General features: G+C 46.0%; 1 protein-coding gene across 1 annotated transcript in view; it reads right to left on the bottom strand.

Moving 5' to 3' along the window:
• The window catches only part of CPLX1 (complexin 1), a 157259-nt gene extending 145728 nt beyond the window's left edge, over positions 1 to 11531 (bottom strand). The window contains exons 1-2 of the mRNA XM_035097459.2: positions 11240 to 11531; positions 9045 to 9159 (exon numbers count right to left, since the gene is read on the bottom strand). Coding sequence (XP_034953350.1) covers positions 9045 to 9075 — 31 coding nt within the window. The 5' untranslated portion in view covers positions 9076 to 9159; positions 11240 to 11531. The remainder of the gene's footprint in view (positions 1 to 9044; positions 9160 to 11239) is intronic.
• Between the last annotated feature and the right edge of the window lie 2018 nt (positions 11532 to 13549).

Raw genomic sequence — 13549 nt, 5'->3', positions numbered from 1 at the left:
GTGTCTTTATTTACTCCTGGAGGGAACGGGGTATCGCCACGCAATGGCTCATACTGCAACAGACCATTGCTAGGAATGGGATCCTGGCTCACACCCTCCTATATTCTCATGCACCTTTCCCTGCCCCATGCATACAGGTTACCTGTAGGCTGAATGTGCACCATTCATATAATAGAATCATAGAATTGTAGAGTTGGAAGGGATTCCGAGGGTCATCTAATCCAACCCCCTGCAATGCAGGAATCAATTTAACAAGCATGGCTTCCCCTAAATAGAATCTCAGAATTGTAGAACTGGAAGGGACCCTGAGGATCATCTAGCCCAACCCCCTGCAGTGCAGGAATAAGCAGCTGTCCCATATGGGGATCGAACCTGCAACCTTGGCATTATCAGCACCATGCTCTAACCCAGCGTTTCTCAACCACTGTTCCACGGCACACTAGTGTGCCGCGAGACGCTGGCTGGTGTGCCGCGACGTGCGGCGACGAGAAGGGCGATTTACATTGTCACGTGCCTGGCGGCCGCCAATGACTAACACTAACCTGCCGGAAAGCAATATTTCTCTTCTCTTTCCCAAAGCTCAGTGCAAACGAGCCTGGCGGCCGCCAATGCACAACACTATCGCGCCGGAAAGCAATATTTGGCAAGTGTTTCTTACAGTCATAATTATAATATAGGGCGGCACAGAGTTAAATTTTTTAACTTTTTTAATGGTGGTGTGCCTCGTGATTTTTTTCACGGAACAAGTGTGCCGTGGCCCAAAAAAGGTTGAGAAACACTGCTCTAACCAACTGAACTATAGGTGTCCTGATAATATTATAGATGTTCCTAATATTATCATTGTAGTTCATTAAGGGTGCTGGGAATTGCAGCTTCGTGGGGATAAACCACAGGTCTCATGATTCTTTGAGGGGAGAACTGGTGTGCTTTAAATGCATGGTGAGCAAGATTCTGTTGAGCCCTTTGCTGATTGCGTTATATGTGACCAGCTGCTTGCACCTATAGAATAAACAGCGTAACCAGCAGCAGTAAGGACACTTTAAAAATCATCTGCCAAAGTATTTTAAACTTCCACAGCTGAAACATTTAGTGCTTTTACATGTGAACCAGGGAGCTGCCTTAAACCAGTCTAACCCTTGATCTGTCCAACTCAATATTGTCTGCTGGACACCACCTGGCAGCAGCTCTCAAGGCAATGGAGACATTGCCTAGGCCAGCGGTAGGCAACCTAAGGCCCATGGGCCGAATGCGGCCCAATTGCCTTCTCAATCCGGCCCATGGATGGTCCAGGAATCAGTGTGTTTTTACATGAGTAAGAATGTGTCCTTTTATTTAAAATGCATCTCTGGGTTATTTGTGGGGCATAGAAATTCATTCATCCCCCCCCCATATAGTCCGGCCCACCACATGGTCTGAGGGACAGTGGACCAGCCCACAGCTGAAAAAGGTTGCTGACCCCTAGCCTAGCCCTACCTAGAGATGCCAGGGATTGAACCTGGGACCTTGAACATTCAAGAGCAGCTTTCGCCAAATCTGGGATGTTTTGGACTACAACTCTCATCATCCTTACCAATTGGCTACACTGGCAGTGGCTGGTGGGAATTGTAGTCCAGAACATCTGGATGGCACCAAGTTGGGGGAGCTTGCTCTAAGCCAAGGTGAGAGCTGCAGTGGGATTTGTTTTCATTTCAGCCATAAGGCTTTTCATCCTTTTGCCATCCCTCTGTATCACTCATTCTCCAAGCTGAGATCCTCCCTCTTTTTACTACTGAAGAATCCCAATTAAAAAATAGCTCGAGAAAGAGGAGTGTCTCCTGCTCTTAATCCTGCATGGTTTCTATGAGGACTTCAGGACTCACTTTCGGAGACAAGGCAGGCTCTAGAGTGGTTTAGCATGCCACCTAGCAGGGATTTTAAGAACTGAAATTTGCTCAGAAAGAGCTGGTGTGAACGAGAACACTAGTGTGAAAGTGCTCAAGCAACAAAAGCATGAAAGTTTGGAGACAGCCAAAAGAGATTGATGGGTGCATGTCATTATTTTAAAAGATGTCCAAATATAAGAATGCTTTATGATAGCAACGTGATAAGCTGTGCACCCTCAACACCTCACTTGGCTAGATCTCCAAGTCATGTACTGTTGCCAGGCAGTTTTTCTTTCTTTGTAAAACTACAGCATTGCGGAACCACTAATAGAAAAAAAGCATCAAGATGATACATGAAGAGAGCTTCTAGCAAATTTTGGGACAGGATGCTCTCCCAGGGATGGGGAGTCTGCGGTCTTCCAGATGATGTTGGACTATAGTTCTCATCACCCCTGACCATTGCTCATGCTGGCTGAGACTAATGAGCGATGGGGATCCAAAATCCAGAATGCCACAGGATCCTGCCCCCTGCTCTGCAGGCAAGATCACTACCCTGCTTCAAGTCTTAATGATCTTGGATAATTCTGTTCAGGATTCAGTACTTCTACTATCTAAATATCTACCAAAAGCAGAAGAATGTAGCAATATTACCTAATTTCATGATCTAATACAGTCATACCTCTGGTTACATTCGCTGCAGGTTGCGTACACCACGGGATATGAACGCGCCAAACCTGGAAGTCCCGGAACAGGATACTTCCGGGTTCGGCGATTCGCACATGCACAGAAGCGCCGAATCGCACCACAAGCATGCACAGATTTAGCACTTCAGGTTGCGAATGGGGCTCTGGAACGGATCCAGTTCGCATCCAGAGGTACCACTGTACAGGCTTCCTCAACCTCGGCCCTCCAGATGTTTTTGGCCTACAACTCCCATGATCCCTAGCGAGCAGGACCAGTGGTCAAGGATGATGGGAACTGTAGTCTCAAAACATCTGGACGGCCAAGGTTGAGGAAGCCTGATCTAATACCATCTGGTTATGCAAATCCATCTGTGTCCACTTGTCTGCATATGCATGAATGCAAGTAAAAATGGACATACTATCCCTAGTCAGATGCCTCCATGAGCCATCCTGGCAGGTGGGCAGGGCTGCCAACCTGTCAGTCACCTGACATCATACAAAATCAAGTGATTCAAAGTCTAATCCATTGGAGGAGGTTAAAGGCCTATCTGCAATCTTAGTGATACAGTTCCATTTAATCTAAGTGCTTAGATCAGGGGAAATAGGTCTCTGCCCCAGATACCATATGGCATCAGGTGACTAAATGGTGGATGTGGTTTGCCCAAAGTGGTCTGGTGGACCAAATTTGGAGGCTAGTGGACCTAATTAGGCCTGCAGGCCAGAAGCTCCCTACTTCTGCCTAATGTCTCCCTAGACAGGCAAACCTCAGATATATTGTGAGTCCAGTTCCAGACCACCACAATAAAGCAAATATCACAATAAAGTGAATAACATTTTTTCCCCTGGCTGTAGGGGCAGGAGGGGGAAAACCCAGCTCCAGCCATAGTCAGAACTCCACTCCTGTGGCTGAAAGAGGGGCAACAGTGGTGGTGGGCTTCCTTCCCCTGGAAGTGGCTCTGCTGCCTGCGGCTGCACCCACATCCATGTAAGGAGCAATATCTGTGAGGCCCAATAAAGCCAAGTGTGATAAAACAAGGGATCTCTGTACATTGCTGGCTCCATGGCGATACACTGCATCATAGCAGCTGCAGGAGGCAGATTTAGGCTGTGAGTCTACCTTCACTTACCATTAAACTCAGTGGGATTTACTTCTGAGTAGGCCTAGTGAAATAAATGGACCTACATTAACCATGTTCATTAACTTCAATGGATCTGTTCTGAGTAAAGTTTAGTTGAATGCCATTCTCCATTAATTAATTTATTGCTAATATGGTTGTAGCCCATGGGATGGGAACACCAACTGGATTTCCCACCTCAGGCAGCACCAAAATATGTTGAACCAGCCCTGCTCCTATATTTTTCTATCAATTTATAGTCACTCTCTTCTCCCAAGACAACTTTACGGCCTCTGCCAGCTAACAGATCAGATCGTATTGTTTGTTTCATTTGCTTTCTTAACCTTGCCTCACTCTGAATTCCAATGTCTGCCTTGATGCCGGCTGCACGTTTGACATTGTTTCAAGGTCAATATTGCTGCAAATAAGCTCCAGAATTTCAACCACACTACAAATTCTCAATAAGCAGTTCATAAGCAGATTCCTAGGTAATGACAAAGAAGCATATCTCATTTGAAAGCAAAGGCCTGGGTAGATTTAATTTGTTTTGTTTCATATCAATGTGTTTACACAATGTTGGAGTCCAGCTAGTTTGAAATTAGCTAGTTTAAAATTGCCAAACAAATCAATTGAGTCTGAACCTGCTATTATAACCTCGGTCTGCTCCAAAGTGGGGAAATACAGTTGTATTTTCAGTGCAGTTCCAACCTGCCTTGTGAGCATCGCTTCTGTGCTTCTTATTGATTTCCTGACTCATTTGCCTCTTTTCAAAATGTTGGCAGACTAAATTTGTACAAAACATATTCAGAGGTGCTTTCCCCCCCCTTTAATACTACAAGCCACCACATGTCTCGCTTTAGTGAGACCAAAGCTCACAAACTGTTCTCCCAAGTTCTCGTCTCTGATGTAATACCCAAGAGGGATATATGAGTAAGTTTATGTTAGAAAGCAGCAATTAAATTGCTGATTGGTTAGGCTGGTGTGTTGTTGTTTTTTCTGAAAAGATCCACTCTCTTCAAGAACAACGGAACTGTAGGTCTAATTAAAAACCCGTAAATAGCATCACCAAAGCCAGTGGGATTTATTGCATATCCTGAACTGTAGTCATGTGCTCACCTATCTTAATGAAGCACAAAATGACAGTGTTCGGGCTTGAGTCCTGCATATACACCTACTGGCGTGTTTATGTATAGGTAGAGCTATACATCCTCCCTCCCAGCAGGTGCCAATCAGGAGGGAAGGCCCACGTAATCAGCCATCCACTCATCTGGCAGGAAGAGTTATACACAATGGCAGCATGGCCAGTGTCAGAGTCCTTGCTGTTACACACACCAATAAGAATCAGTGTCAGGGGCCAGCAACTACCCTCAGGAGGGCCCAATTGAAGTCACTGAGATGTGATCTCCATGTTGCAGCCAAATGTGCTTACCCGCCTTAGCTCTGTCCAACCTGCCTTGCCTCGACTGTGTCAGAACTGGAAATGAGGAGCTCATGAGAATACACATGCACTATCACATCCAGGTGAAGAAGAATTCTGATCAGCCGATTAGCGAGGAGAACAGGTCTCCTGGGATTGGCTGCACTTCTGAAATGGAGATTTGGTGGTGCAGAGAACTCTTGAAGGAAGCCCACCTTGGAGTCACCACCTATCAGCTGATAGTTGGTAACTTCAAGCTCATGGAATCGGCAGTGCTACCAAGTTCTCCCTGGGCTGCAGAAAGCAGGCTAGGAGTCACCACTTATCAGCTGATTGTCAGTGACGTCATCACACCCTACTTGGCTTCCATTTGTACTTTTTGAGTGTGACTTGACATGCTACAAAGGAAGAATGGTTCATTGGGTATCATAGTGTAACTAGATAATGTTTGCCAGGTGGGTGGAGCCCATGCCACCTTTCATAATGGCCATCACGGTCACATTGGATGATCTAGGTCAAGTCACTGTTAGTTAGCATCAGTTCCCCAACTGTAATGTAGGAATAATGATGCCCTACTTCACACAGGAGGGACCCAGGTGGCGCTGTGGTTAAACCACTGGGCCTAGGGCTTGCTGATCAGAAGGTCAGCGGTTCGAATCCCTGTGACGGGGTGAGCTCCCGTTGCTTGGTCCCAGCTCCTGCCAACCTAGCAGTTCGAAAGCACGTCAAAATGCAAGTAGATAAATAGGAACCGCTACAGCGGGAAGGTAAACGGCGTTTCCATGTGCTGCTCTGGTTTGCCAGAAGCGGCTTTGTCATGCTGGCCACATGACCGGAAGCTATACGCCGGCTCCCTCGGCCAATAATGCGAGATGAGCGCCGCAACCCCAGAGTCGGTCACAACTGGACCTAATGGTCAGGGGTCCCTTTACCTTTACCTTTTTACTTCACACAGGAGTCCAACCATTGTTATTCTTGCCTCTCTCTTCCTCTCTGCTGATTCCATCCCAATGTTTTAAAGATGGATGCAAAATGGCTATAGGCATAATCCAGGCGTGGGGAAGCTTTGGCTCTCCAGACGTCACTGAATTACAACTCCCACCATCCCTGGCCATTAGCCATGCTTGCTGGGATTGATGGGAGTTGTAGTTTAGCAACATCTGGAAAGCAAAATGTTCCCTTCACCTGGCATCATGCTTTTCTGCAAGACATATTAGTAGACCCCTGCAGGAAAAAGCACAGGGATTCTACTTTGTTTTAAAATGGTTTTAACATTGTATTTTAAAATTGCTGTGGCCCAGCCTGGGAATGTATGGTGAAGGGCAAGTAATTAATCAGATCAAATTTATTATTGTTGTAATAAGCCAAATAGATATATAGTGTCCCACTTCCTTTCCTCCCTGCTGATCCTCAAGGTGTGAGTAATTCCAAATCAGGATACCAAGAATGAGATTCACAAGTGGTTGACATGTAACTCCTAGAACCCACCATGCTATAGTTCTACTTGTTCCCCAAACTGCATCATACAGTAGGTATAATGTTCCCAAGGGGGGGGGAGGGGAGAGATGTGGCCCAATTGGATCTTTTGACAATCCTTTTCCCATGGCCACAGCTAAGCCCACAAAGGGATGGAACATGCTATACATTTCCAGTGACAAGGTTTCTTAATAGAAATGGACTTTAACAGAATTTACAAGCCCAGCCATGTGCAGCACTGCAGCCAAAAATCCAAAAGTTTTTTTTAAAAAAATAAAAAGTCACAATCTAAATACAAACACTTTCCTTCTCTCTCTCTCTCTCTCTCTCTCTCTCTCTCTCTCTCTCTCTCTCTCATATCAAACCACTTGTTTAAATCACTTGCAAATGAGAAAAACTATTTCCTTGTACATAAAAAAAGAATTAAATTGAATATAAATGTGCCTGATGAAGTAAATAGCTTCATAATGTGTTTATATTGCAAATTGCATCCACACAGCATAACAAACAACAATCCTATCGCAAACAGGATAATATGTATGCGGAAGAAAACCTTGCATGACTTGCAAAATCACCAGGAGTCTATCAATGACCTTCAAAGCACGCCTTAATAGGACTTGAAATGACAGCCAATGGAAAAGCCTTTTGAAATGCGCCCCGTAATGGCACAGAAGGAAAAAAAGCCCTCCATAAGGGCACTTGAATAGCCAAGTCATACAGCAGCATCTTCATTTGTACTTTTTCTTGTAAATCATTTGTACCATGTCCACTTGATTCTAATGGAGCATCCATTACAAGATCAGACACCAGCCAAAGCAGACCACAGTAGGACTCTTTAATGATTGACACTGGCTTTCTTATTGCAGCATTCTCCATTTCACTTTCTTCACACCAGTCATCCAAGTGCCATCTGATACTTCTATACCACAACTGCACATCAGCTTGAGGTTGAAACTAGTGTGACTGATAGGGCTCCCCCCCCCAGCAACTTGGGTGCTTTGTGGGTGTTTTTTTAATTCTTTATTAGCAATACGTGTAGCCCACCCTTTTTATGGGCAGATACCAGGTTAGGGTACAGCACACCAAATAAGCTCATATAATATACATATATAATACATAATTTAAAAAATCCTTTAAAAGAATAAAAATAACCCCTCCTCAAGCCATAGAAGCAGCTAAAAGCACAGAGCAGGCTAAATCAAGACTAAATTAAAACACCCAGAGTGTCCGGGCAAACACAAAGGTCTTAACCTGGTGCTGAAATGATATCAATGAAGGCATCAGTCATATAAAGCTAAGGAATTCCAAAAAAATAAGGTGCCATTAGAGAGAAGGCTCCAGTGATGGCTGGTGAGAATTGGAACAGGGAGGGCAGAAAGCAGGAAGACCAACAATAATTGGAGACAGAGCCAAGGAGCAGCAGAGCCAACTCATTATAGCTTTATTGCCATCCTCCGTCCTATTGAGTTCTACAAGGGCAGCACTAAGGCTAAGGTGGAGGAAGCTGAAAGCCGGAGCCACTCCCTGGACTAATGGAGGTTGGTGGGGCAGCTCCCCATTCACCCAAATGGACCAGCCACCACATAACACATCTCACCCAGAGAAAAGCCTTCTCTGCAGATCACACTAATTGTGCTGAGAATTACATAGCAGAAATCCATCACAGAATTACAGTCCTCAAAATCCCTTGACTGAGAGCCAATGGCAGATGAACTGATTTAAAACACCATTTCTAATGCAGGTGTGCTGCTAGTCTATTAAGCAGGCTTCCTCAACCTCAGCCCTCCAGATGTTTTTGGCCTACAACTCCCATGATCCCTAGCTAGCAGGACCAGTGGTCAGGGATGATGGGAATTGTAGTCTCAAAACATCTGGAGGGCTGAGGTTGAGGAAGCCTGCTATTAAGAATATATTATCTCTCTCCCTCCGCCATAAAGCATATGGCTAGTTTCCAGTTATTTTGGTTTGGATCATTCTTCTCTTCATAGTTCCTGAAAGAATGCTGTCAAAGCGGTTTGTTTGTTTTTTAGTAGGGGCAATAAATAATGAACAGTATCTGAGCATTTAGAAAAGGAGCCTGGAAGTTCAGGAACCAGCCATAGGCTTGAGGCAACTTTCAGTGCTGCCCCCTACTGGCACAGTGATTCAGCAAATAGTAAAACCTCAATAATAAGTTGCAAGTTTCACAGTTTGGATACCTTATATAATATATTGGGAGGAGGAATAAAAGGTAAATGTGCAAAGAGAAGCATTCTTTATGTAAGCTGTGCAGTTTGGTGATCTGCACTGGGCTTCCTCAAATTCCCTTATTCAGTATGAGTATCAATTTGAATTTTTCACTGGTTGTTGTCAAGGCAGAGGGAAAGTGTGTAAATCCATGTTTACAAAATAGCAGCAGTCACACCAATTGCCCTTTCATTACAAATTACAGAGAGGTGACTAAGATTCCTTCCCGTTAAGCAGTCACAAAATAGCACCATTTTCCTCTTACCTCCTAAGGCTTGCTTCATTACAAATTCCATGGTGATGGCTTTAGATTCCTTCCCACCAGAGCAGTTCTCACATGCAATTCAGATGGAGACAAGTTCTTGAGTTGCAGCCTGCAGCTGAATTCACAAAGCAAAAGATTAGCATTAGGGCTGCTGCATTTTGTATTCTGGGCCCCAGCTCTATGTCTTACTGCATTAGATCTACATGTCCTTTTGAAAGTCTGCTAGGTTGAACTCCCTCCCTTCCGCTCCACACACATGGTCATTTATCACACTGGAGCCAAAGTTACTTGATCATGTTGTGAGCAACTAGGGAGCATTGTATATTCCTTAACATTCTATAGTATGATCTTTAGGGAGTCAGAGAACATGGGCAATCTACTGCTGATACATTGCCATGGGATAGCACTGAATTAATGGGGAACTATTCCCAGAGTTGTATACTATTCACTCAGAATGTTTTGGTAGAAAATCAAGCACACAAGAGCTATTTAAGAAAAGAAAAGAAAAAACCTACCCGAGCATTCAATTGCTATGTAAATAGATCTGCACACAGAGCTGTTTAATTGAATTTGCCAGGCACCCATTTAGTTTTTATACTGGGTCATTAGAAAGGAATATTCAATTCACTGCAAAAGCTATTGAGTTTAGTTGACATTTTCTAATGAGTAAAGAGTCCAACATTTTCAGCTTGGTAGTCCTTTGTGATTTTTGAGAGATGGTGCTTTAAAGGAGGGCAAGTTCTAGCTATTAAGAGCAGACGTTTGGCTGGGGGGCATTTGAAGGTTGAAGTGCTTGTGCTCCTTGAATTCTCAGCAGCAGGCTTCTCTGTCAGAATCTCCTAATGGCCAACCGCATGTCTGCATCACTGACCAGAAGAGCTACTCCAGTCAAATTGAGTTAAATATCAGACACATTATGAGAAAGATTTAATGCAAATTGGCTACTGAAATGGCATCAAGATCTTGTAAGCTAGGAGACCCTAAAGTAGACTAGATGTATCTCCCTTTAAAAGCAATGTCAATTTCACTAAAAGTTATTAGGAAGTTTTCTTGGGATTCAGCACAATAATTTAGAATTGTAGCATAGAATTTCAGGTTGCGGCAACTAAGTTAAAGCTGTGAAGTAGCAAGTAAGACATCCCCACTCCCCAGGGGTAGGTGTTTTCACAAGCAAAATGCTATACCTTATTTGACATGTTCATGTCCTGCTGCTTAACAGAACTTGAACTCCAGAAGTGAATTGGATTATTAGAAAGGGAAGATCACAGGTAAGACTTATTAACCAATGATGCTCCTTTCTAAAAAGCTCTGCAGAGAGAACCAAATGCACCACAAATCCTTCCAAAAATGCTCCCTCTCAGTTAAATAACACACCCTTCTTTCTTTTCTCATTTTAAATAATGATATTGAAGACATTTAGGCAGACCTATTTTTCTTTAGAGAAAAGGGAATGCAAACTAGAGATAACTTATTAAACAGAACACAGCGCTGCATCATTTGAGCATTTTCCCTCTTCAAACTTCTACAGGCAAAGAAATATTGTGACCTCAGACTTCTGCTTTGGGGGGGGGGGTCAATGCATGCACCAAAGGAACGAGAGACATGCTTGAAATTCCAATGAGGTTGCAATGAGACTACACACCAAATTTGGGGAAAGGGGGGGTACTTTTCCAGGTATTGTGTTTTGCACCAAGGCTCCAAGTACCAATATTATATAAACGGACCCATCCACGAGCTAATAAAACTCTCAACCAGTGAACTTGCAAAAGCAGCTGGCTGCAACCCCCTCCATGCCCTGATTTGGGAGGCTTCGCCAAGCAGTACGTGTATCGAAGCTTGTCCCATAGATCCATCCTTAGCATTTCCCCTCCTCTTCTACACAGCCAACTACCAATCTCGGCAACCACAAAGTATAGCGGGGTTTTCAGCACCTAGGACAGCTTACCCGCCGCACAGCGAGAGAGGAAAAACCGAGCAATTCCTTATCCGTGGGGGAGCTCGCAGCAGCAGCAAGCAGCAGCAGGGCGTTTGAGCAAAAGAGGGGGGGAAAGAGCGTGTTCAGCACCAAGGACACTTCCCTGCGACCGGGCGGTGCCTACTATCGTATTAAGGACACATTGCTGAGCACCGAAGCTTCAGCACCACGGACAGCTCCGGCCTTTCGAAAACGGGCGGAAAGGACTAGCGAGAAATACCTTCTTTGCAGCGCCTGGGTTCCTGACGTTCTCTCTCCCCTCCTTGAGACACGGAGACAAGGTCCTTTCCCAGCTTTCCTAGCAGATCAGCCTCCCCTTCCTAGCCGGGTCCATGTGTTCCTCGGGAGTTAAAAGGCGTCGCTTGAAGGGCATAGACAGGAGGAGGCGCGAGAAGTTATCTTCCTTTGAACAGGGTCCTGGCACGATGAGGCAGCAACGGAGGAAGGACAAGCCGCGAGCTCCTTACTTTCTCTACTCCCTCTTTTTATCACGGGATTTCCGGACCATCCCACTGACACTATTCCCTCCTTACACTACGCTGCCTCCTTCCTCCTCCCTCTTCCTCCTCCCGCCACCGAGGCTGCTGGATCGGCATTTCTTGCCTGGCTCTCGCTTTCCCCCCTCCCCCAACTCCCCAGCATCCCACGGTAAGGGTTGCAAGAGGCGAGCAGCTGCTCCTGCCGCAGGAGGTTGCTGCCGGCACACCTGCAGTTATGGGGAGGGGGCAGGGAGGGGATTGACTGCAGATTGCCGGGGTGTGGGCACCTAATCGAACGGGGAACCCAACGAAACAACAACACCCGCTTGTAGTTTTGACAGGATGGAGGGGGAGGGGAGTTCGGAAGCGTTTGCGTTTGTTCAACGGAGCAAGCTGTTATATTTGTAATAAGGCGTGAGAGCATCAGAAACAGTCGTGGAGGTGGGGATTTAGCAGGGTGGGTGGGAAGCGAAGTCAGCAGTTTCTCTGCAAAGCCTCTCGCGCGGAAGCGATACTCTCATGCCTCACACCCGTGATCACGCTCATTGTTATTCTCGGGAATCTAGGACTCTAGAGAGAGAGAGAGAGAAAGGCTTGAGGCTCAGGGACAAATATCAGGGCGACGGCTGTTGGGATGACATCGCAAGCCTGAGAGAGTAGGGAGATGGCCTCCTAATACATTCGAGACAGAGGGATCTCTCTCTTCCCCGCAAGCCCTTGGTAAATTGTGTTGATTTCGAAGAGTATTCTGCCCTCCCTTCTCTCCGCCCGCCTCCCTTGCAAAGGGGCGTCTGAAGGTTAACAGAGCAGTATGGCTAGGGAATGTCAAGCTTTCAAGATGCTGTCCCTAGCGGGGCGTGTCAGAAGCGAAAGTAAACCAGGACATAGAATGGCACCGCCTGCCTGGCGCTCCCCAGGCTTCCACCGAGGAAACGGCAGATTGAACAGGAGGCGGTGTGTGTGTGCTTGTGTGCTTGTGAGGTGACTTTAGGAGAAGGAAGCCAGGGGGAACCCTTCCGTCCTTCGATCCCCCCCACCCAGCAGCAGCCTCGCCCTCCCCCCTCCCCACCCCGCCTCAATTAAAAATGCTGCAATAGTGCTACATCCTCCTCCTGACTCTTGCTGCAGACCCGGTCAGCTGATGTAGCCTCCGAAGGCTCCTAAGGTACCTCTGTGCTGGCGTGACGGGAAGGAAACGACCCGAACAGGCTGCAACAAAGACAGCGGGGAAGCGGGTGGAGGGAAGGGCAAGCCAGGCAGAATGACGGGGGAGCGATCCAATTAAAGAAAAACAATTAAAAAGAAGGCGGGTGGGGAGCCCTCGTGAGGAGGCGAAGAGAGGAAGCGGGTCATTAGAACGCGCTGCTTACGCTTCCAGTTGGATTCAAGGTCAAAGGAGCGAAAGCCCATTCTGGCACATGTGAAAACGTGAGTGGGTTGACCCGAGTAAGAAGGTGAGGGCACTGGGGATGCTGAATCCTATACTTTTGAATCCATTTAGGTCCTAATCAGAGCAGACCGGTTTTAAAGCAATAAATTGGCCATGGCTAATTGAAGCCGGTGATTTCTATGGTTTACTCTTGGTTGGCTATCACCCACGCAGCTTGTCTGTAGGCATCTTTGTAAATTGGCCCCATGGTTTTCCATGGCACTTACTCCCATGTAAGCATGCATGGGTTTTGAAAACAAATTTCCTTTATTCTGATGTAACGGTTGACACTTCGGGCCAGACCGGATTGCAGACCTCCGTCTCACTCTCGCTGGACTGATTCGCAGGGTGTCCCCGCCCCATTGTTTTGCTGACTGCAGCATCAAAGGATGACTTGTGCATATGAAGCATTGGCCGTTGCAGATCTAACATCAAAGGCGCAAATAGTTCCACAGCATTTCAAATCCAATGCATGACAATGCAGTCCTCTCACCTCTGCGGCTGCCATTTATCAAGGGTAAAGAAGCCACGGGTGAGTTTTACTCATTGCAGACCCACTGAACATAACTAAGTTTGGGCCATTAATTTTAGTCTTTCTAAAACTTCACTGAACACAACCCCA

The sequence above is a fragment of the Zootoca vivipara genome, chromosome 16, assembly GCF_963506605.1.
Source record: "Zootoca vivipara chromosome 16, rZooViv1.1, whole genome shotgun sequence".
Lineage (NCBI taxonomy): Eukaryota > Metazoa > Chordata > Lepidosauria > Squamata > Lacertidae > Zootoca > Zootoca vivipara.
This window is presented reverse-complemented; position numbering and strand designations above follow the sequence as displayed.